This window comes from Polistes canadensis, unplaced genomic scaffold, assembly GCF_001313835.1.
Source record: "Polistes canadensis isolate GaletaPanama2010 unplaced genomic scaffold, ASM131383v1 scaffold_12, whole genome shotgun sequence".
Lineage (NCBI taxonomy): Eukaryota > Metazoa > Arthropoda > Insecta > Hymenoptera > Vespidae > Polistes > Polistes canadensis.
Window position 1 is genome coordinate 1,076,479 of NW_014569559.1, and position 21,744 is coordinate 1,098,222.

The following is a 21,744-nucleotide window of genomic DNA, read 5'->3' on the forward strand; positions in this document are numbered from 1 at the left end:
AAAATATTTTCAATGTACAAAGATATCTCGTTAAACCCGTTTCTCTCTATTTCTGATGAAATATTTTTTTTTTGTAAGTACATAAAAACTTTGAAACATTTTGTTATCGATTTTGTGTTGGATATCTTTCTTTTTTAGATTATTATTTTTATTACTATTATTATTATTAATATTATTATTTTATACTTCCATCTGTCAGATTGATACTGTACACACATACCTCTATAAAGTATATATATATATATATATATATCTATTTTTATAATATATGCTTAAGGAGCACGAAGTCCTGTCTCTCTTCCATTCATATATACTTTTTCAAGTTAATAAAGTTCGCAGTAATCTGTAACTATAGGGATAGGACAAGTGCAGTGTCTAAATTTACATAGGTATTTGTATTAGAGCATAGCACTGTGATTTATAACTAATTTCATAAATCAGCATATATCTTATTTGCCTAAAAAATGTTGCGAATTTTTCATTTTATGCATTACCGTGATATATTTATTTTATATATATATATATATATATATATATATATAATATATATATAGCAAAAAACATAGTGAAATCTCTAATACAAGTAAGTATCGAGTTTTTGTGGTAACAATAAACATAGATCATGTGTTACTATTTATTATTTTGTACCACATCATAGGATATTCACTTATAATAATAAATAATTCAAATTTACATAAATGTTGTGAATGTGTAAATAATCGTTGGCGTTAACATTATAATCAGATTACGTATCCTAATTATAATGAAGAAATATCCTCTTACATGCAAATAAATTTATTTAGGCAAATAAACACGATTATGCTGCCATTTAATAATTTCTTATTTTAAAATAAAATCTTGATTTTTCTATGACTGTTATTTATGTCGGTAAGAATTTTTGTGTTTAGTGTTTCAGTCTTATAAGCAATACATCATTCTTACAACAGAAAGCTGTTCACATAATGTGTCATTAAATGGCTTTTACATGTAAATAGCTATGTAAATCTTACACGATACTTCTTTCTATTCTGTACATTTGTAATTCCTACTTAACATACAATCTGAAATTTCGAAGGATTTAACCTATGAGATACTTTGTATGCTTATAAAAAGAAGAAGAAATACTGCGCTCTATACGCTGCTTGAAAGACTAAAATATATAATTAATTGTATATCTTTCTTTTTTTTCTTTTTTTAATCTTCTTTTCACGTGAGATTGCGTAACAAGAAATTTCACAATTCCAGCACCATTTCGTAAAAATCACTTGCGCTCGTTTTTTTTTTTTGTAATACGAATAATTGTTTTTATACTCATGCCTTTTAATACGAAAGCAAATCCAATTTTGATGGAAGATTCGAAAGCAGGAATATACTACTTGAAACAAAAATGTCAATGAAAAATAACGTGTTGAATCAATTATGCACCTTCGTCGAAGCATGTTGAAGTCTTTCTAATTCTTCCAATGACAAAACATTTGTTTGAACAAGCTCTGGTAGTTTACCAGCTCGAGCTTGCGCAAGAAGTTCAGGAGTAAACCATCGTGCTAACTGATTTGATGTTGGAGATAAGTCTCCACCATTGCTACCCATAAATCCAAGACCCGGTGAGTTTTGACGGCCAACGTTGATATTTAATTGTTGCGATCGCATCATTCGTCCATCTAAAAACATATCTTATTAATTATAGGTATAATTCATTTTCTATAAATTATAGATACAAAATTGGAAAAAAATATAATTTTTGTGTAATGTGTAGTTCCTTATTACGCTGCAATAATAAACAAAAATATTAAGCTAATATAAAATTTCCAATATTTCATTACTTAATTTAAATCCAATGTGATTGCTGATTGAACCAATGGATTAAAAAGGAAATACAGGTATAATGGGAGTTCTAATTATTCCAATTTGAGCATCAATCTGGAACTTAATATGTGATCATAAGAATACTGGATATGATAATCGTATATATTTATGGAAAAGGAAAACAAAAAGTATTTAACGCATATAAACTTGTTAGTTTTAAACTAGTATTGGATAACAAAATAAACAAAAAGATGTTATATAAGATATATGTATAAAATATCCATATTTACCAAATTGTATATCCTATAGATGGCTTATAAAAAAAACGGCGGAAGCAAAATTGTACACCTAATACATACCTGAACGATTGGAGTTGTAGTTTTGATTCAACATAAGTTGCACTTGTGGATTTGTAGATCGCGATTGTTGTTGCTGCTGTTGTTGCTGCTGCTGTTGTTGCTGATGTTGCTGATGTTGCTGATGTACATTAGCCATATGTGATTGAACTTGTTGAACCTGCTTCATTTGGGGATTCATATGATTTGATCGTTGGTTTATCATAGTATTTTGAGTAACATTGTATTGAGCAACACTATGATGTGATGATACTGTGGGAGCCATAGCATGCTTGGAACGTGCGGGATTGCCATATACATTCGTCATAGGTCTATGCTGCTGCTGCTGCTGCTGCTGTTGTTGTTGTTGCTGCTGCTGTTGTTGTTGCTGCTGCTGCTGTTGTTGTTGTTGTTGTTGTTGTTGTTGAAAGTCTAAATTACCGCTGTACTGATACTGATTGACAGTGTTACCACCACCACCTTTTACAATTGGCCGTCCTAAAATTGAAAGTATACTACATATTATCTTCTTAACTCAATAATTGTTAAACAATTCACTGTATTAAGCAATACAAACAAACATACCAGGATATTGCTTAATATTTGGATTAGACCATGAAGATTGAATAGACTGCTGTGGTCGCAATGTATTATGTCGCGACAGAACTCCTTGCGTAAGTAATTGCACTGCAGATTGCATTTGTTGCACTTGATTTTGATTAGCCAGTTTTGCTAGATCATTGCTGTTACCTGTATTAAACACATAAATACAATCAAATTAATATACATATAAATATATAAAACAATCTAAATAATAAAGTATATAAATTTGGAAATGTTATGTGTTAAAAATAAAAAATTATTATCATTTACTACTAAAAGAAAAAGTTTACATATTAAGTGGTAATAACTTTTTCTTATTGAAATACAAACGAACATTTAATTTAAAATTTTCACGCAAATTTATATACTGTATTTGTAGCATGCAATTTAGAATCTATATGTTTATATGATACGGAAACACATAGATTCTTTTTTACATAAATATTGTAACGAACACAATAACTATTCATTTTTATGAAAAAAAGTACTTTCAATATAATATACAAATATATGAAATAATATTTGTGCCATTGTTTCTTCTTAATAATAAGTATAACATAACGTGTCATATAGAAGTTTCTACATAAAAGTTGTGTGTACATATGCAGGACAAATTACTTAGAGTAAGTTTGTAAAGGAGAAATGAATAAAGTGTAGAGGTAAACTGAAAGCGTGAGATATATTTATAAAGCATTTTATTATAAGAACTATTTCGACAAACTTTTAGAAGCAAGATAAATTTTTTCAACGATCTGTGTGATATAGACACCAAGTTATACTTGTGATAGTTTTCATACCACGTTTTACAGAACTCAAAAGAATATATCTTCTAAAAATAAACATATAAAAAGTTACATACTGTGTGTATCGAGAAAAAAATAAAAAAGAAAAATATGCATTTTTTTCGTTTACAAAAAACATTGAAGATACGGTATTACAATACTTACTAGTTCAAATAACATATATATACTGTAAGTTTCTTTTTTTTAAAACAAAATATGGTGGAATGTATGTGTGTGTATGTATATGCATGTATGTGCTGTTGATTTGACAAAAGTTAAAATTTTAAACGAAAACCTTTGAAATTGATGAATCTCTAATAGATAATTTGATACATTCTTTATCTTTTAAAGTGATTGCTTCCACTACTTTACTATTTGTATCTAATATTGCATTGATCTCTTTCAATCTTATATTTTTATCTGAAGGCTTGATATTATCAACGATCAATTTATCTTCCTTTAACATATTTAAATTCGAATTATCGTTAGAATCTTGGTTGTGAACTAAGGAACAAAAATATTTAGTTTTCAATGCTGTTTCATCTGTATCAAGATTACACCTATTGTTCATTCCCATGTTATATGCAATAGACGAGGCATTATTAAAATGATTTTCTTGATATTTAAAAACACAAGTTATAGGTTTGTACATGCTATCGGAAAATTGGCATAGCTGTAGTGTAGAAATGCACCGATTTTGGAACTTACTAAAGCTATCCTGACTGTTATGATAAAGAGAAGAAATAGAGAAAATTGGTTCTACTTGATGGTTTAAATGATTCGCACCCTCTGGTTCCTTATCGGCAGTCATTTTTCGTAATACTGATGTTGGCGTGAAAGCAAGTGGCGTTGGGCTCATCGTTTGCTTTGCTGGAGAATTAACAGGAGTGGACGGTCTTTGTTGAATCTGTTGTTGCTGCTGCTGATCCTGTCGTTTGCGAAAGTTCTCACGTTGTTCTTCTAATTTCTTTTTAATTAAAGCACTTTGCATAATGGATTGAGTATGCATAACCAGTTCCCGTGGTGAAGGTACTCTGTGTGGTATCACTATTAAAAACACACAAATTATCTTCTGTAAAATTGCTTTTGAAAATATTCTTATTTTATTGAATTTTCTCTCCACTAGCTTTTTAATTATTAATTAATTTTAGAATAAAAGTTTATCTTGTTTCTTCAAGATCAAAAATATGAGGAGATTTAATAAATGAGAATAAATGTTTCGTCTTTTCGTTTTATTTCTTTTGAAATATTTTTTTTTTACCTGAATGTTTTGCTGATAATGTGTTGGGACTGGTTGTTACATTTGATGGAATTATTGGGGGTGGGCAATAAGCTGCATTCCGAACGTATACAAATAGTTTATAAGATACTGTGCATATTAGTATAGTATATTTAACAAAATTTGTTCAATTATTCATTTTGTATCTCTAATATTTATTGTCTTTTATTTGCGCGATATTGGAATTAAAGTAGAAAGAAAATTTTAGGAAAGTAAAGAATAGAACAAATGACGATCATATTCATAGACACTTACCATTATTCATAGGAGAAGGAATTCGTTGCTGTTGCTGTTGTTGCTGCTGTTGATACAACATTTGATGCAAAATGTGATCTTGTGGAGTAGGTGCATTTGGATGTGGACTTATCGCGCGAGGAGTAGTTCCGCCAAACATTTTGAGAATATTAACGAGAAGCTCTCGATGTCGATGTTGCAAGCCAGGATTCTAATTAATTTAATATTAATACCAATAAATATTATTCATTGACTAATTAGATCTATTTATTGCAAATATATACCTGTATCTGTTGAATCAAATGTTGTTTTGTTATTTCCCCTTGCTGCAAACCTTGAATTATAGCTTGTGCTTCTGGTCTTTGTGTTAATTCTTGACCAGATTGAGTAACATTATTCATCATCATTTGCATATCTGTTGGCACAGGACTAACACCCATCAATCGTTGACCACTCATTATCATAGACAGCATATCAGAGTGTTGTTGTTGCTGCTGTCGTTGCTTTTGCTGCTGTTGTTGCTGTTGTTGTTGCTGTTGCTGTTGCTGCTAATATATCATAGATCGCAAACATTACAGAAACACTTGAGCTAAAAATGAATTATCGACACATAAGAATAATAACAAACCTGTTGTATATGCAATACTTTAATTAAGTTTTCGTGTTGCATTTGAACTTGGTGTGCATGTTGAGTAGGAGCAATGGGACCAACGTGATTGAATGTTGAAGGATGAATTTGATCTGCAACTGCATGTGATTGTTGAGGAACAACCGATTGTTGTGGTGTCTTTAATTGTGAATTAAGCAACTGCAAAAAAGTTTATTTGATTATGTAGTAGGTTAGTAAAATGTTAGATATTTAAAGCATAAAAAGAAAAAACAAATAATACCTGCATCAATGTTACAGATTGTGGTTTTTGAGGCATAGGCCCGTTTGCTGCTGGTACAGCTTGTCCACCAGTTACTTGAGCAAGCTTAAGCATAAAAATATTAAAATAAATAAAAAGTAGATCTATCATATGATAGTTTACAAACAGTTTAACAATTTTACCAATTTTTTAAACGCAGAAAGATCCTCTTCAGTCTTGTTTACACGGGACAGCTCAGCCGTAGATGAAGGTGGAGGAACTCCGCCACGCATTCGTGCTTCCAATTCTTCTACACTATGCATAACTTTTCCACCTACTTCTGTAAATAATATATTGTATTACAAGACGTTCATATTAAAATATCTTCAAGCTATGTTATAATATCAGAAATAATTTTACCCATATCTTTGATAGAAGAATTTTTCATTAATGATATAACTGGTGTAGTTAAATCTGCTTGACCATTTTGATTGTGCTGCTGCTGCTGTTGCTGTTGTTGCTTATTACCACGTTGCAACATTTCGAGGAGTTTAACACCAGTAGTAGATGTAGTATTATTAGTAGTTGAAATAGCAGGTGATATAGGAGCAAAGTATGCATTTGATTCAGTAACTGATGGAATTTGAATATTTGGTTCAGAAATATCATTGAGTAAATTATTCAACATTTCTTCCTCTATAGCTCTGCAACTCTCTGTTTGTTGCTGAATAGGGCTTTCTCTTTTAAACCATTGACTAAATCGAGAACATGATCCACCATTTGAACCAACTCCATTCTATATAAAATAATATGTTTAAAGACCTGTTTAATTTATTCCATAATTAATATTTATTTACTTACTGTTAACAAATCAGGAACACCAGGAAAAGTATCAGATTTCAAGAAGTCGTCTAGATTAAAATCGGGATGACTATTTTCATCATTTTTACGAGCTTCGGAATTATCAGCCATCTCGGTACTTGATTCTGTCATGATGCTATCGCTAGTATCCTGAGATTCTTTGTTAGAATCAGATGATGGCTCATTTTGTTCAGATATAGGAGAATGTGGTGCAGGTACAGCATTAATTGATTGATCTAGGGTTGTTGGGGTACTACGTCCTTTAGGACCAATTATATTCTCATTCGGTTTGTCATCTTTTTCTAAAGAATTCCGTTTTCCACGTTTCTTTGGAGCAGGATATTTTCGAGTTTTAACATTGGCACTATTACTAACTACTTTTTCTTCTGGAATATCCTCAAAACCTCTTAGCTCGATAGTATCATGTTGGGACGTAGGTCCTGAGCTAAACCACTCGGGCTCATTTGCATCACGATTATCACCACAGCTTTTTCTACGATCATTACTAAATCTTCTCTCGCGTCCCCGTTCCTTATCACGATCATTCTGATGATTACGCTCGGTTCTATCCACTCCCCTATCTCGATCACGATCTCTTTCACGATCTCCAAAGTCACGACCAAATGATCGACGTTCATATCGTTCATTTCTTTCATCCCGATCACGTAGATTATCCCGTTCGCGTTCTCTATCCCGTATATTTTCACGATCTTTAGTTACCTTACTTTCTCTATTGTCACGATCACGTGTAACAGATATATATGAAAAATCTGTACGTTCTGGTTCAAGTTTTTCATTTTCAGATCTGAAGTCCCATATGTCACGTGTCAAAATTCTACCACTACCGATCCGTCGAACTGTTTCCCGATGACTGACCTGAAAGATTTGGAGGGATTTAAAATATTCTTAATGATAATCCCTGTAAACGACAATGAAATATATATACGTATGTAATTTACCTCTGTTTTACCAATCGGACTTTCAGAGCGTCTACTTGGCGCATTACACGTCACATTAACAAAACATCCAGAATTAAAACTTCGTCTTTGGGGACTTAAAACAATACCATCCTGTTCTTTTCGTATTCGTTCCCGAGGATCACCACTGCGACGCTTGTTATGATTTTCAGTAATGGGTTCGGAACGTATACCTTTGTCATCTTTAGGCGGCGTGTCACTACATTTTCTGTTTGAATGCCAACGTTCAGGGTCCCATACACCACGTGTACTTTGGTAAAAACATTTCAAAAAATATATATTTACAGATGATACAATTAACATTAATAAAAAAAAACGAAAAATTTATAAATAAATCAGCCTTATGCGAAGGAGAAATATATAAAAATAAATATGATAATATAAATAATATTAATAATATAGGAATACTAAATATTATTGTCGTACTTATTGTAAGAAGTATCCAGGAAACCAGGTCTGCGTTTAGATAAAGGTAAACCTTTTATCGTCATCAATTCCTCCTAAATATGAACAAAAATATTTACAACATATACAATATGTATCTTCTCTAAAATCTTTTCGAAATGATTGATATATACCCTTGTATATTGAAATTGAGGTCTTGAACGTCCAATTTCCATAATGGAAGTATCAGTTACCTCCCCAGCCACGGACATGGATATAATTGCATCATCTCCTATAAAACACATCGAAAAAGAATTATTCATTACAAAATATTATAAATGTATAAATCACAAATTTAAATATCTATACAATTTATGTGTTAAGATCTCAATATAGAATACATATTCTTTTCTAAAGTTTATTATAAAGTATTATATTAAATTTTACGTTACATATATACAGTATTATTATTATTATTATTATTATTAAAATAAAAATAAGGAAAAAAAACCATATCCTAAGCTACGGGAGGATAAATCAGGAAAGTAAAGTTGTTTTTTTTCTTCTTTTGCTATATAAATCTTTCCATAAAGAGAAATGGATAGAATCAATGGGAAAAAAAAATTATTGAAAGTACTTACGGAAAGTTACCCGTTTTAACGGATTTACTGATTTATTTTTACGAAACCATCGACATGCTCGGGTTTGTACTACCAAAGTCGCATCTAGGAATGGAGATCCTGTGGGTCCGACAAGCGGACGTTTTCGAGATCGTCGGTACCAGTTTGAACCGATTAAAGTTTGAGCATGGTCTAATCTCATTTTTAATTAGATTATAATTTAAAATTAAACTTTAATCACACCTTAAACTTAATTTAACTAAATAGTAGTAGTCCTGCTTTATAATCTAACTCTATATCTTTTTCCTAATAACAATATATTATAATATATATATATATATGTGTATAAGTACTTTAAATCATAGAGCTCGCTACAAAACTGCGCTTCTTCTATCCGTTTCACTCAACTTATTTCTCTGTTTTTCGTTATAACCGTTCTGAAATTTAAGCTAAATATTTACTAATAAAGGACGAAAAGGACTTTGAGATTTGAGTTGTGTTAACAGAGAATATATCTCTAAGTATATATTTGTGTACGTGTATGTATATCTCGAATGTTCACTGGTAAAATTCAATTTTAAGAAATATTATACTAGCAGATAATTTCAATATATTTTAATCGTTTTATCATAAAATATTATTATTATTATTATTATTGTTATATATGCGAAGCTTTAGCGTGCACTTAACGCGGTTTCTGAATTTGTGTGAAAAGAAAAAAAATAATAAATTATATTACAAGGAATAATAATAAAATGAAGATCGATAAACGAAATAAACAGATTTCTATGATGATGATGATAACAGATGAGAATTTGAAATTTAACCTCGATAGAAGAAAGATACGTTACTTCGGATGATACGACACTAACTGGCCTCCTGGCCCAAGTTTTTAGACTAACATAAGTATACCTTTGACTTTCGAAATTCTTCCCATCCAATCAAATATTTACGATGTTATTAAATCTGTTACATGTATTTGGATTAACTGATGTTACGGTTTATTCGAATTAAATACTTTTAACCGACTTTTCCTTTTTTTTTCTTTGCAATAATTAAACATACAATGTTTATCAAAATAAATCAAATAAATCATATACATTAGCAACAAGTAAAGCAATGCTATATAAATTTAAATATATTTATGTACATATACTATTTATATTATTGTCATGCTGATTGAATTTCTAAAAGAAAAAAACTTATTTAAATTATTAATATTTCAAGGATTAATATTTTGGATCAGTAGAATTATAATAAAAAGTTATTTATTATATTTTTATACGTTTATGAGACATTAAAAATTATGTAACCTCGAGAAACAAAAATGTTATAAACAAATGCAACTATTTATTCGTTAATAATTATTAATTTTTTAATTACAACATTAAGAGTTTTAAATGAGAATGTAAATATTGCTCAAACCTCAAAGAAAATATTAACTTTTTATTATCATCTACTTATGCTTAAATTTACTTATATTTTAATCAATCATTTTTTTATATCCTTTTCCCAATATTTTTTCTTTTGACATTAAAATATTATTGTAATATAAAAGTAAATAATATGCTTGCATTATTAATGTTTCTTTTGTATTATAGTTTTATTTTATATTTTGTTACCAAAAAGATCGAATAAAAACTTGTATTTGTTAATTCCTTTTGTAATTCAAATATATTATTACTATATAAAGGCAAATAATATTCTTGTATCATTAACCTTCCTTTAGTATATCGACAAGAATACATTTATGAGAAACTGAAATAAAATATTGTTTTGTTTGATCATGTATATTAATTATAATTTGAAGAATATTGTTTCCAACTTTATTTATCTAAAAGCTAAAGTTACAAAATTATTCAACCAATTAATCTAATTTATTGTTAGATAATAAAAAGTGATCGCATACATGTTAGTATACTTTTATGGAAATATAAAAGATATAAGAGAAAAGTAGAAGGAATATAGTCATAATGCGATGCTGAATTTGAAAATCAAAAGCAATAAGAATCGAAGAGGAGGAAATAAATAATTGAGCATAAGAGAATGAAAGATCTATGAGCACCCAAACAACAAGAATAGTTCTAATCGCTACTCTATACAAACGCATTGGAAATATTGCTAGGAGGGATAAGCAATGAAGAAGTAATGTTTCATTTATGTACCAGTTGATAAAATCTTTAAATACCAAATAACAAACTTTTTAAATACCTGTTGATTTTTGATTTAGCAGCTGTTTTTCACTTGTCACAGATTCCAAAGACATTCTTCTTTCGTCCACGAGAAAAGTTTAAGGTATTACACTATTTTAATTTCTTTTTTCTTTCTCTCTTCCTCTCTTTTTTCTCCTCTCTTTTTTCTCCTCTCTTTCTCTCCCCCCCTCTCTCTCTCTCTTTATGTATATATAGAGATATATATATATATTTTATATATATATATATATGTATATATATATCTTTCTAGTCCTTTATACGATCTATCTATGTTTCACACAACATATATGTGTATACGCGATTGTGTATAATTTACACTTGGCTATATTCTAAGACTGTTTAATATCACAGACTGATTTTCTTTTTATATATGTGTCACTGTTCTTTATTAAGTGATATAAAGAAAATCCTTTTATTCTTTCTGTCTTTCTCTCTCTCTCTCTCTCTCTCTCTCTCTCTCTCTCTCTCTCCCTTTCCCCCCTCTATCTCGCTCAATCTCTCTTTCTCACTCTCTTTCTCTCGATCTTTCTCCCTCACGTTCTCTTTCTTTTTATTTTTTTTAATTTTATTTAACAATCAATCGCTGGGTTATTGAAATACAATTTTTTCTCACCATTCACTCCTCGAAAAAAAAGGAGAACGAAGTAAAAGTGTTTATAAACGAACGAAAACGAACTTTATCGTAATAATGCAAACGATAAGTTGGATAAACCTTATATCGTAGTATTTGGTATATGTGTTCTTAACGATCATCTCATTGCTTCGGCAAATCAGCATCAAAATGATTATTATTATTTTCTTGATTTAATACACTAAACGTACACATACAACACACTAATCACTCTTATGCAAAAATAGAAAATGGCGCACGATCCCCACTTCCGCCGTTGTTTCTCTTTGCCTCCTTGATCAACAAGGGGCACCTTTCTTCCCATGAACCAAACGGTAATAAGATGGAATGTAATAAACCATATCAATGGGGGATGATTCACGAAATTTTAACTGCGCATGATCGATTTCAACCAAACTTATCGACGAGACACAAATTCATTTATTTTCAAATATGTTCAATTAAAACAAATTGTATATATATATATATATATATTACTCTGTTTAAATTAATTTAAATTTACTCGATATATCGATTATCTGTGTAGTTTATTTTTATTTGCTGCAGTGTAAATAAATATATTATCGTACATGAAAATAAGTTCACTAGAGGAAGAAATAGAGGATGAATTTGAGCGACATCTGCCATCAAATTAATCACGATTTTATTAGTTTAATTCGCGAATTTACTTTTTAATTTAAAGATTTGTTATTTATTATTTTTCTCGTACATTAATATGAATTTTACTATAATTATATTACTATGAACCGTATATTTTAATATCGATAAGTTAAACGTTCTTCCTCGATCCTTTCTCCAGGAAGTGAATAAAAACACTGACTCATCTTACTCAAGTTCGAGAAAATGTGGACAAAAAATGGCGCGAATTTTATGAAATTTGAATCCGAAGATAATAAAATCGCGAACAATGTATGATTAATCGTACTCGCAAATTTGATATTTTCAATCTATCGAAATGTATACGTATTTAATTCGTATTATTAACGATTATTGCTTAAAATTAAATAAAATTTGTAAGACAAGTAATTTACAAAATAAAATTGTATGATAAGAACGAAATGTAAGTTTGAAAATTTAAAAAAGGCAACTTCTTACAACAAATAATAAATGGAAGGAATAAGAGGGGAATGAAACATGATACGTAATAAATACTTCTAAATAATACCTTTATGATAGTCAATTTTCAATTGTCAATTAGAAAATCAATATCTCATGCGTATAGGGTCTTTTTCGTATAAAAAGACGGCGCTGATGTACCGATTTCAGGATCTGCTATTAACTTGGTCGCGCATGTAAGTTGTGAACACCGGTAAAAGGCGGTACGAAGAGGAGTCGTTATTAACCGTTGATGAAACACACGAAAGACTAGATAGATGATATATAGAAAACGTTAAAAAGAATTGTTCAACTTATTTTTTTCGAGCAATATCATCTCGAAAATAGAAGGCAACGAAAGAAAAGTAAAAATATTTACGTAAATATATATTTCTCTGTAAACATAAGCAAATAAATTAAAAAAAAAAGAAATCCGAAAAAAGAAACTTAAAAATAAAAAAAAAAGAAGAAAAAGAAAAAAAAACAAAAAGAAGGAAAAAGATAAAAGAAATTAAATGGCATCACGTAGAAATGCAAAGCAATCCGACATCGAGTCGATGGAAAAACTTGCGGAAACCGGTAAATTATCGCCTCCGAAACGCACAAAACTCGCCAAATCAACAGTCGTCAAAATGAAGGATACGAAATCTACGAAATCTACCAAAACCCATACTGCTGACAATAATAATGAAATAATAGAAACTGAATTGGAGCCTCTTAAAAAATTAAGGACGAGAAATAAGGCAGATACTACTGCAAAGCCTACGGCTAAAGAACAACCGGTTCAGGAAAAAACGCCAAAATTAAAACGTGTCATTAAGAAATCCAAACCTTTAACTGAGGATAATTTATCTTCTAACGATTCGAATGGATTAATCGATGAAGCCAATGATGAGATTTCTGAAAAAATACCTACGAAAAAGACTCGTGCTAAAAAGATCCCAAAAAAGGCGGGAAATATTGCGGACTTAAACACCGTTGATGATGGTATACGATTTATTTACGATTAATTTTATTTATTTTATCTTTCTCTTTGTTTTACTGTTTTTTTTTTTCAATTTTTTAACTAGTCAAAATACATTTTTTTTTACATATACATATATACATATATATATATATTTTTTTTATTTCTCATACATTTTTATATTTTATCGATGCTTCGTCCATTTTGAAAAATAATTCAGAGAAAGATATTTTTAATAGAAAAATGATAAGTTTAAATGACGTTCTCACAAGGATATTATTTTTCAATTATATCGTTATACGTGTTTTTGTAGAAACTCCTCGAATTATAACTAATTATATTTCGCTTTTGTATATTTTCTAATTTATCTATGTTTATTCTCAATAAATGATATATCACTAGATTTCTTAGATTACTATAGAAGATAAAAAGAAACAAGCAGCTATTTGTGATAATAAAATCTATAGTTTTTTTCTTTTTGTATGAATGAATGTATAAATGAATATTTTCGTTTTAGCCAAAGTAAAACCAAACACAAGAGCCAAAAAAGTTGAAGCACTTAAAGAAGCAGATAGTATTCTAGCGGATACTAAAGAAAAGAAAAAATATGTTGCTGAAAAATTACCTAAACTACCTAAAGTACCTAAGGAATCTAAGGAAACTAAGGAAACTAAAACAAAAATGAAACCAGTAAAGAAAGTTGTAGAAAAAAATGAAGCTGTAGTAGAAGAAAAGAAAAAAGCGATTAATACTAAAACTAAAACAACAAAAAATAATACTAAAGTAGTAATGAATGATGAAAAAAAAGCGAAATCACAGACTACTAAGAAGATGCAGAATCAAACAGATAATGTTCCAGATAAAACTGAAAATAATGTCGAAGAGAACATTTCTAAACCGGTTAAGGGAAGATCAAGAAAAATTAATAAAGATAATGTAACAAATCATTCGAAGAAAGCACATATGAAGGAATCTGTTGCTATAAATGAAAAGGAAAATGAATTAAAAGCCAATAAATTATTATCGGAAGAAGAAGAAGAAGAAGAAGAAGAAAAAGAAGAAGAAGAAGAACAATTTTCTTCTTTTCCTTCAAAAGAAGATAAAGAAGAAGAAATAATGGAGATTGAACCTAATGAAATATCAAAAAATAATACTCTTCAGAAAGCAGCCACTAATACTAGTAATTTGGAAAAAGATTTGGTGGACTTCGATCTTTCAGGTTCAAACAAAAATAATAAAAATAAGATGAATGATTCAACATCAAATAGGAAAGAAGTCTCAATAAATGAATAGTCTGTATTAATGGTAAATAAGTTATTTCTTCTTTTCCTTCTTCTTCTTGTTTTATATATATAATTACAAATAATTTATTTATACAAATTTTAGATGTTTAAGTGCAGAAAGGAAGAAAAAAACCTACTGTCACAGTAAAGAAGGAACCAAAACAGTACCTTATTATCTTATATATAAAAAGAAGTTATATTTTTTTAAAATTATAAATGATAAGAAAATACTATTGAGAGGTTGATTCATAGAATCCTTTTTAGTCCTATAACGTTTTATTTATAAGAATCTTTTATTTGTGCTATTAATTATAGAATAATCTTTAGTTTATTTTTTTTTATTTTTTTAATGTGTAAGTGATTTTATTGTATTAATATAAAAATAAAATAAATATTTCAAGTTCAATCACACGTGAGTGTATATTCATAAGAGCCATAAGATAGGTTAAATAATATATGTTTCACATAAATCAAATATGTGTTACTAATTTAAAATAATATATTTTTGTATATCTGCCATTTATAATCGTATATTCATTTATATTTACGTTAGAAACGCTGGAAATAAATGAAAGCTAAAAATACTTGAAGCACGTGGTGCTAAATGACGATCGATGTACGTAATCGATTGTTAGCGTTCTCAACGCCATCAAGTGGCATATGTGCGAAATAACTATATAACTGACCTTGATTCCTTATTCTGAATGAGACAAACTATCGTTGCGTACGTTCGTGCTGTAAAACGTAACAAAAACATTTCTTAAATTTAAAGAAATTTAACATATTTCGAAGAAATAAATAAATAAATTATTAAAAATATAATGTATTTTATTTCAATAGTGACGTATTAAAAAGATTAAAGATGAACGCAGCGAAGAAAATAAACGTTAATTTTTCATCTTTGGTAGGGTTAAAAGCTGAACTTTTACGAAAACAAACGGAAGTAAAAGAGGCCAAGGCACATATCGAGACAACCCAAACAACTAGACCTAAACGTAAGTTAAAGCAAGTCAAAAACGATAATAAAAATTCTGCTAAAGAATTAACAGATGTAGAAGATATAAATAATCATAAAAAATCTAAGATCGTGTTGGAAGCCAAATCCAGATTGTATACAAAGTTGAAAAAGTTGAAAAATAGTAACGACAATTATCTCGTTGATTTTACTAATAAATCAGATGAATCCGAAGAAGAAATCATTAAAGATGATTACGATGACACATTCGTAGACCCGGAGGACAGTTGGGTCGAGTACGAGGATTGTTTTGGACGTACAAGAAAATGCTTAGCCAAAGATCTCTCACTGATGCGTGAGAAGGATGATTTATTAAAACAAGAAATAATGAAGAAAAATATGCAACAGAGTAATGAGTCTAATAAGATCGAAGAGGCCCAACCAATGAAGGAATCAGATATAGATGTTATGAGAAGAAAATGGGAGGAACAAACAGAGAAGCTCGCTGATAAATTTGATATACATTATCAAGATATTTTATTCGACGAAGCTCGAGCACATGGCGTTGGATATTATGCTTTCTCGCAAGACGAAGAAGAGAGAGCCAAACAACAGGAGAATTTAAATAATTTGAGAAAGGAAACTGAACAGAAGCAAAAGCGTATCAAAGAATTGAAGGATTTGAAGGATAAGATGGAACAAAATAGATTGAAAGCGGCTAGAATTAGACAAAGAATTAGAGCTGGTTTACCTATTGAACCAGAAGACCAAGAGGATTCTACAAATACTGCTGATGTTTCCAATGACGTTAATAATACTTATAATGTTTCTTTGATAAAAGAAAATGAAGTATCTAAAGATGATACATATAAAAAGAATGAGAAAACAAAAGAAGAACAAATAAAAGCATTGGAAGATACTTTAGAAAATCAAAAAATTTGGCGAGAAATGTCTCAAGAGGAATGGGTATATAAATGTAGAGAAGAAAGAATACCAGAATTTGCACCTGTTTATGATAAAGTCTTGGGATCAAAATCTGAAGAAATTAAACAATCTGATGATACTGTAGAATCTGATCGAGTCTCTAATCAAATTGATCCTTTGATTATTGCTAATACATTATCTACTGTTCAAAATACTTTACTGAATAACTCTAGTAATTCCACAAATATGTCGAAACAATTTTCTCTTAATATTAACAATCAACAAAATAGTTCATCAACAGAACAAAATATTTTAAAATGTAACAATGATCTTAAGAATCAGCCTAGTCAAAGTATTAATAATGTTTTAAATAAAACTATTAACGAGGAAAAAATAGCTGCTGGTCTTAGATATTTGAGAGAAAAATACGAACAAAGTCAAAACCGTTGATTTAAATGTTTGCATTGTATAGACTATTGTACATATTTAAACTATGTGAATATATTTTTACTATGAATTATATTATAAGACGAATAATATAAGTAAATTATTATTATTATAGCATAATTTTTTTTAATTGTATGTTTTTTTGCAATGATATTTATCTCGTATATTAATTTTGTATATATATGTAGCAAAAAATATATATTTCCTTATAAAATTTATTTTGCTAATATTTTTTTTGGTCATTAGTCTTTCAACCTCAATTAATCTTCTGAAACATTAATTAGAGAATAAAAGTTATCAAAAATGAAACAGTCGTAGCTTTTTTATATTCACGTAAACCAAAGAAATATATACCTATTAAATCTAGTTCTATATCATTTTTACATGAAACACATTGCAGAGGATCCACAACTTCCGCGTATTTCTCTAAACAAGGTTTGTGCATCTTAGCCTCGCAATTAGTACATCTTTGACCCTTTGTAAAATAAGAAATATAATTATTTTTTTCTTAAATATTATAAATAAGATTAGAGATAAGTATCATTCTATGTATCTTACAAAAAAGACGATCTCTTTACATAAGTTACAAGAGTGAAGAGAATCATCGTAAGTGGCCTTGAAGTAAGGCATCAATTCTACTATACTACGTACTCCTATGTAATATTTGCCATTCTAAAATAAAATATAATTTTATATGTTAATATAGTTTGTGATATATAAATGAAGAATAATTCAATGATCGATTACCTTCAACAAGAGCCATTTTTTATCAACCATGTATTCCAAAAACTTAGTCGCATCTATTTTTAACAACTTTTCGTCTAAGGATGAACATAAATTAAGACATACAGTACTAGAAACACAACCGTCCCCCGCCGATATTATTTTTGATAATATTTTTCTGAACAATTCTAAATGAGTTCTAGGAAACTGCGTCTGATAACTATGATGTAAAAAATAAATAAATTAATCATAACTATCGTTATTAACATACAATTATGTTTATTACCTGCTCACATCTTGTAGAATCGTACTTGTAATCCCCCAATATGTTTCACCAGTTATTTCACAAGTTACTGCTTTAATCATCATGCTTAACGGTTCCAAGTTTGTATTTATTTCATAAATTACATTTTTCATTTGCTCATTACCTGAAAAAACACAAGATTATGTAATATATATATATTTATAATCATAAAATATAATTGTAACTTCTTATAATAATAATAAAAAAATAAAAAAGTTAAATATATTGTTTACCAAACAATGTTATCACCAATTCTTTGCCATCCTGATCATGTAAAATACCTTTATGCATGATTGTTTGTAAAAATATTTTATGAGATTCGGAATACATTTTTTATTCACCGGTTATTAATTTTAGTACAATAATTATTGACAAAAGTATCATCTATTCAATTGTTTATTAAATGTTGCCACGCAAAACTATTGTTTACACCTGCCTAAAAAATAATTTTTGTCTATTTTTTTTTGTATATTTGTAAGATAATAAAGATAATAAAATACATAATTTTTTAAAACATATAAAGTTATAAATAAATTAGAATAAAAGTTAAGAGTATTTAATAAAAACGTTAGGATATTTAATTGCAGCATACTCTACTTTACCTCTCGTGCCATGCGCGCGCGAGGGTCTATGTATATTTTTATGTATATGAAAAGGCGGGATAAGCGTAGGTCGCCATTGTGTAATAAATAGAAGAAAAGGCGGGATAAAATAATGCATTGTAGACATTTTGCTGAGAATATTTAAATCATTTGCGATTGTAAGTATGTTGCATGAAATAAACGTAAAAAATTAATAAATATTATTTATTTAAGATTATTGTTTTTAATCGTTGAGATATACTTAAGACAAATGCTAGTCTGTCTTTTAGGTTATATATACATTCTAATACGCAATTTCTTATTTTTTTATGCAAACGGTATTTGAAAAATATTTATTTAAGTAATATACGCATATATTTTTTCATTAAATTAATTACTTTTAAAATGTAATTAATGCTTACGTAATGAAATCATTAACTTGCTTTTTTTTCATTTAATAGCGTATGATATTGTTTATATTCTATATTAAATGATGACGTTTATTTTGTATTACACGAATATACGAGAGTTGCTTACTCATCAGTGATGAAAAAAAATCTGTTTAATCAACTATATTTCGAAATAATATAATTGTAGTTTTTCATTTCAGATTGCATAATTTAATATGAACGAATTAGATCATTATAATAAGAGTAAAGAAACAGATGTTGAGATGTCTGCTTTAGAAGTATCCAGCGAGTCAAATAAAACAGCAGGCAAAAGACAACGTGCGATATCTTCTGAAGATGAAACATTACCTGCAAAGAAGTCTCGCAATTCTACAGAACAAGAAGTATCAGCTTCAAATAGATCAACATCGCATGATGCAACTGATGATGTGAAGAAAGAAATAAAAGAAAATACAAACTCAACGAATAATCAGGAAAGCATATCTTTATCGACTAATAATATCAATAAGAAATCTAATGACGAAGAAGAAGACAAAGAAGAGGATGAAGAAGAAATAGAAGAGAAAAAAGAAGTAAAAGAAGAAAAAGAGGAAGAAAAGGAAGAAGAAAAAAAAGAACAAGAAAATAATGGAAACAGTTCGCCAAAAGCAAATGATAGTACAAATGAAACTGACGATGAAAAATCAAATGATGAACCAAAAGAGGAGGATTCTTCTGTAAGTAATAAATATATAATTATATTATATCGTACATTATAGATACCTAATGCGAAATGTTTGCCTATAGTTAATGAAATATTATTGTCTCATTTTGCTTTTCAGTGTTCCATAGTTAAAAGGGTGTAATATTTATAATATTATTTTACTTATATTTTATATAAAAGATATTAATATTTGTTTTTTCTTTTCTTTTCTTTTCATGCAATGCAGAAGATTATTGAAACACTTGACAAATCTATTGCAAATGAGAGCATGAACAATTCATTGAAAACTAAGGAAAATAGTGGAGAGGAAAGCATTAATTTGAATGTTACTATGTCATCTACTACAGAAACAGAAGTAGTAGATGGACTAGAACTTTCAGTAGAATGCGCAAGTGATAAGGAAGAATCTAGTTCTGAAAGCGATAAAGATAAAGATCTTAAACCAAGAACAAAAACGATTATTGTCAAAGCTAAACCGAATGAATCTGAACTTGAATTTAGTTCGTCCGAAGTAGAAGAATTTGAAGAACAAAATTTGAAGGAGAAAAAGAAAAATCTTAAATTAGGAAAGCAAAAAAATCTTAGAACATCTTCCAACGCGAAAATTTCTGGTTCCGAAGATAGTTCAGATAAAAATATGGAAGAGGAAGAATATAAGCCACAAAATAAGAAAAAAGTTAAGAAAAATTTGAATAAAAGATCTACCAAACCTTCGACTGAATCTAAAAGAGGTCGTGGTGCACGAAAAGTTAATTTGAAGAAAGGCAATGATAAAAGTTCGATTAATGACAATGAAGATGAGGATAATGATGATGATGATAAAGACAATGACGTTGAAAAGAATGACAACAAAGAAATTGCTGAAAGAGTAACCAAATCAGTTGATGAAAATAAAGACAAACAAAAGCACTATTCATCTGATAATGAATCATCCGGAAGCAAGAGTGAAAGTAACAATGATCCAGATCAAGCAAAGGATGATAAAAAGAAGATACGTGCTTTTAACGTTAGTACAATTTAAATAGATGAATGAAATGTATATTTATTGCATGACACAACAGTGTATTAATATTGTATCTTATTTTAGAAATTTGAAGATGATAAGAGGATAAAATCATTAAAAAAATTTATAAGAGCTGCTGGTATTAACGTTAAATCCTATCAAGAACTATGCAGAGGATGCAAGTCTAATGCTGCTAGAGTAAGACGACTAAAATCATTGTTGGAAGAACATGGAATTAGCGGAAGACCGACTTTGGAGAAGTGCAAGAAAGTGAAAGAACATAATGAAAGACTAAAAGAAGTATCTGAATTAGATAAGAGCAATATTATATCAGAAGGTTACTTTTTTTTCCTTAAACTACATACATTTTATGAATCATACATAATTTTTATATCATAAAATGTTTTTCTTTTATAGGACGTATTACACGCTCTCGCAGAGGTATGGATAATAATAAGAATTCAATAATATCCCCGGAAACTCCATCACGATATCGCGAAACTCGCAACGCGTACAAAAGAATTCAAACTGTTATCGATAGCGATTCTGAGTGAAAGCTAAGTTAAGTTTACTTATATAGATCGTTCATATAAAATATTTTTTATCGGAATTTCTAACATTAAAGTTTATGCACGAATATTTGTTATTATTTCGCCTTAATAATGTCTCTATTGTGTATCTTACATATATAAATATATATTTATAAAAATAATCACTCTATCTTAACGAGAAAACATAATCTTATTATTATAAACAAATAAACAAAAAATGTATTTTTG

The 21,744-nt window shown here is 28.9% G+C and overlaps 5 protein-coding genes across 10 annotated transcripts; 3 read left to right on the plus strand and 2 right to left on the minus strand.

Annotated features, from left to right (window-relative positions):
* Window positions 1–625: 625 nt before the first annotated feature.
* LOC106793256 (putative mediator of RNA polymerase II transcription subunit 26) lies at window positions 626–11,875 on the minus strand. Of its 5 annotated transcripts, none has more exons than XM_014760050.1 (17): window positions 11,655–11,875; window positions 10,941–11,121; window positions 8,304–8,401; window positions 8,152–8,225; window positions 7,708–7,975; window positions 6,749–7,624; window positions 6,308–6,683; window positions 6,091–6,224; window positions 5,930–6,013; window positions 5,668–5,847; window positions 5,324–5,587; window positions 5,061–5,250; window positions 4,788–4,859; window positions 4,313–4,573; window positions 2,727–2,891; window positions 2,166–2,639; window positions 626–1,661 (listed from the first exon to the last, which is right to left on the minus strand). In XM_014760050.1, the coding sequence occupies exons 2-17, from the start codon at window positions 10,993–10,995 to the stop codon at window positions 1,414–1,416; spliced, it is 3,819 nt and encodes a 1,272-aa protein (XP_014615536.1). In that variant the 5' UTR covers window positions 10,996–11,121; window positions 11,655–11,875; the 3' UTR covers window positions 626–1,413. The 5 variants fall into 5 exon arrangements, with proteins under 5 accessions (XP_014615536.1, XP_014615535.1, XP_014615534.1 ...); XM_014760049.1 differs by having other exon boundaries at window positions 5,324–5,584; window positions 6,091–6,227; XM_014760048.1 differs by having other exon boundaries at window positions 6,091–6,227.
* Window positions 11,876–12,854: 979 nt separating this feature from the next.
* Window positions 12,855–15,235, plus strand: LOC106793247 (ABC transporter F family member 4-like). The gene is made up of 3 exons (XM_014760028.1): window positions 12,855–13,655; window positions 14,150–14,937; window positions 15,019–15,235. The coding sequence occupies exons 1-2, from the start codon at window positions 13,184–13,186 to the stop codon at window positions 14,923–14,925; spliced, it is 1,248 nt and encodes a 415-aa protein (XP_014615514.1). The 5' UTR covers window positions 12,855–13,183; the 3' UTR covers window positions 14,926–14,937; window positions 15,019–15,235.
* A 257-nt stretch (window positions 15,236–15,492) lies between these two features.
* On the plus strand, window positions 15,493–17,377 carry LOC106793246 (coiled-coil domain-containing protein 174). Its single transcript, XM_014760027.1, has one exon. It carries the CDS (start codon window positions 15,778–15,780, stop codon window positions 17,242–17,244), a length of 1,467 nt encoding a protein of 488 aa, XP_014615513.1. The 5' UTR covers window positions 15,493–15,777; the 3' UTR covers window positions 17,245–17,377.
* On the minus strand, window positions 17,375–18,940 carry LOC106793248 (non-structural maintenance of chromosomes element 1 homolog). 2 transcript variants are annotated; one of them, XM_014760030.1, is made up of 7 exons: window positions 18,871–18,940; window positions 18,502–18,704; window positions 18,251–18,392; window positions 17,989–18,184; window positions 17,800–17,913; window positions 17,596–17,716; window positions 17,375–17,509 (listed from the first exon to the last, which is right to left on the minus strand). In XM_014760030.1, exons 2-7 carry the CDS (start codon window positions 18,596–18,598, stop codon window positions 17,502–17,504), a joined length of 678 nt encoding a protein of 225 aa, XP_014615516.1. In that variant the 5' UTR covers window positions 18,599–18,704; window positions 18,871–18,940; the 3' UTR covers window positions 17,375–17,501. The 2 variants fall into 2 exon arrangements, with proteins under 2 accessions (XP_014615516.1, XP_014615515.1); XM_014760029.1 differs by lacking the exon at window positions 18,871–18,940 and having other exon boundaries at window positions 18,502–18,854.
* On the plus strand, window positions 18,903–21,699 carry LOC106793245 (myb-like protein X). The gene is made up of 5 exons (XM_014760026.1): window positions 18,903–19,028; window positions 19,460–19,975; window positions 20,189–20,968; window positions 21,050–21,302; window positions 21,383–21,699. Exons 2-5 carry the CDS (start codon window positions 19,475–19,477, stop codon window positions 21,517–21,519), a joined length of 1,671 nt encoding a protein of 556 aa, XP_014615512.1. The 5' UTR covers window positions 18,903–19,028; window positions 19,460–19,474; the 3' UTR covers window positions 21,520–21,699.
* Window positions 21,700–21,744: the final 45 nt, after the last annotated feature.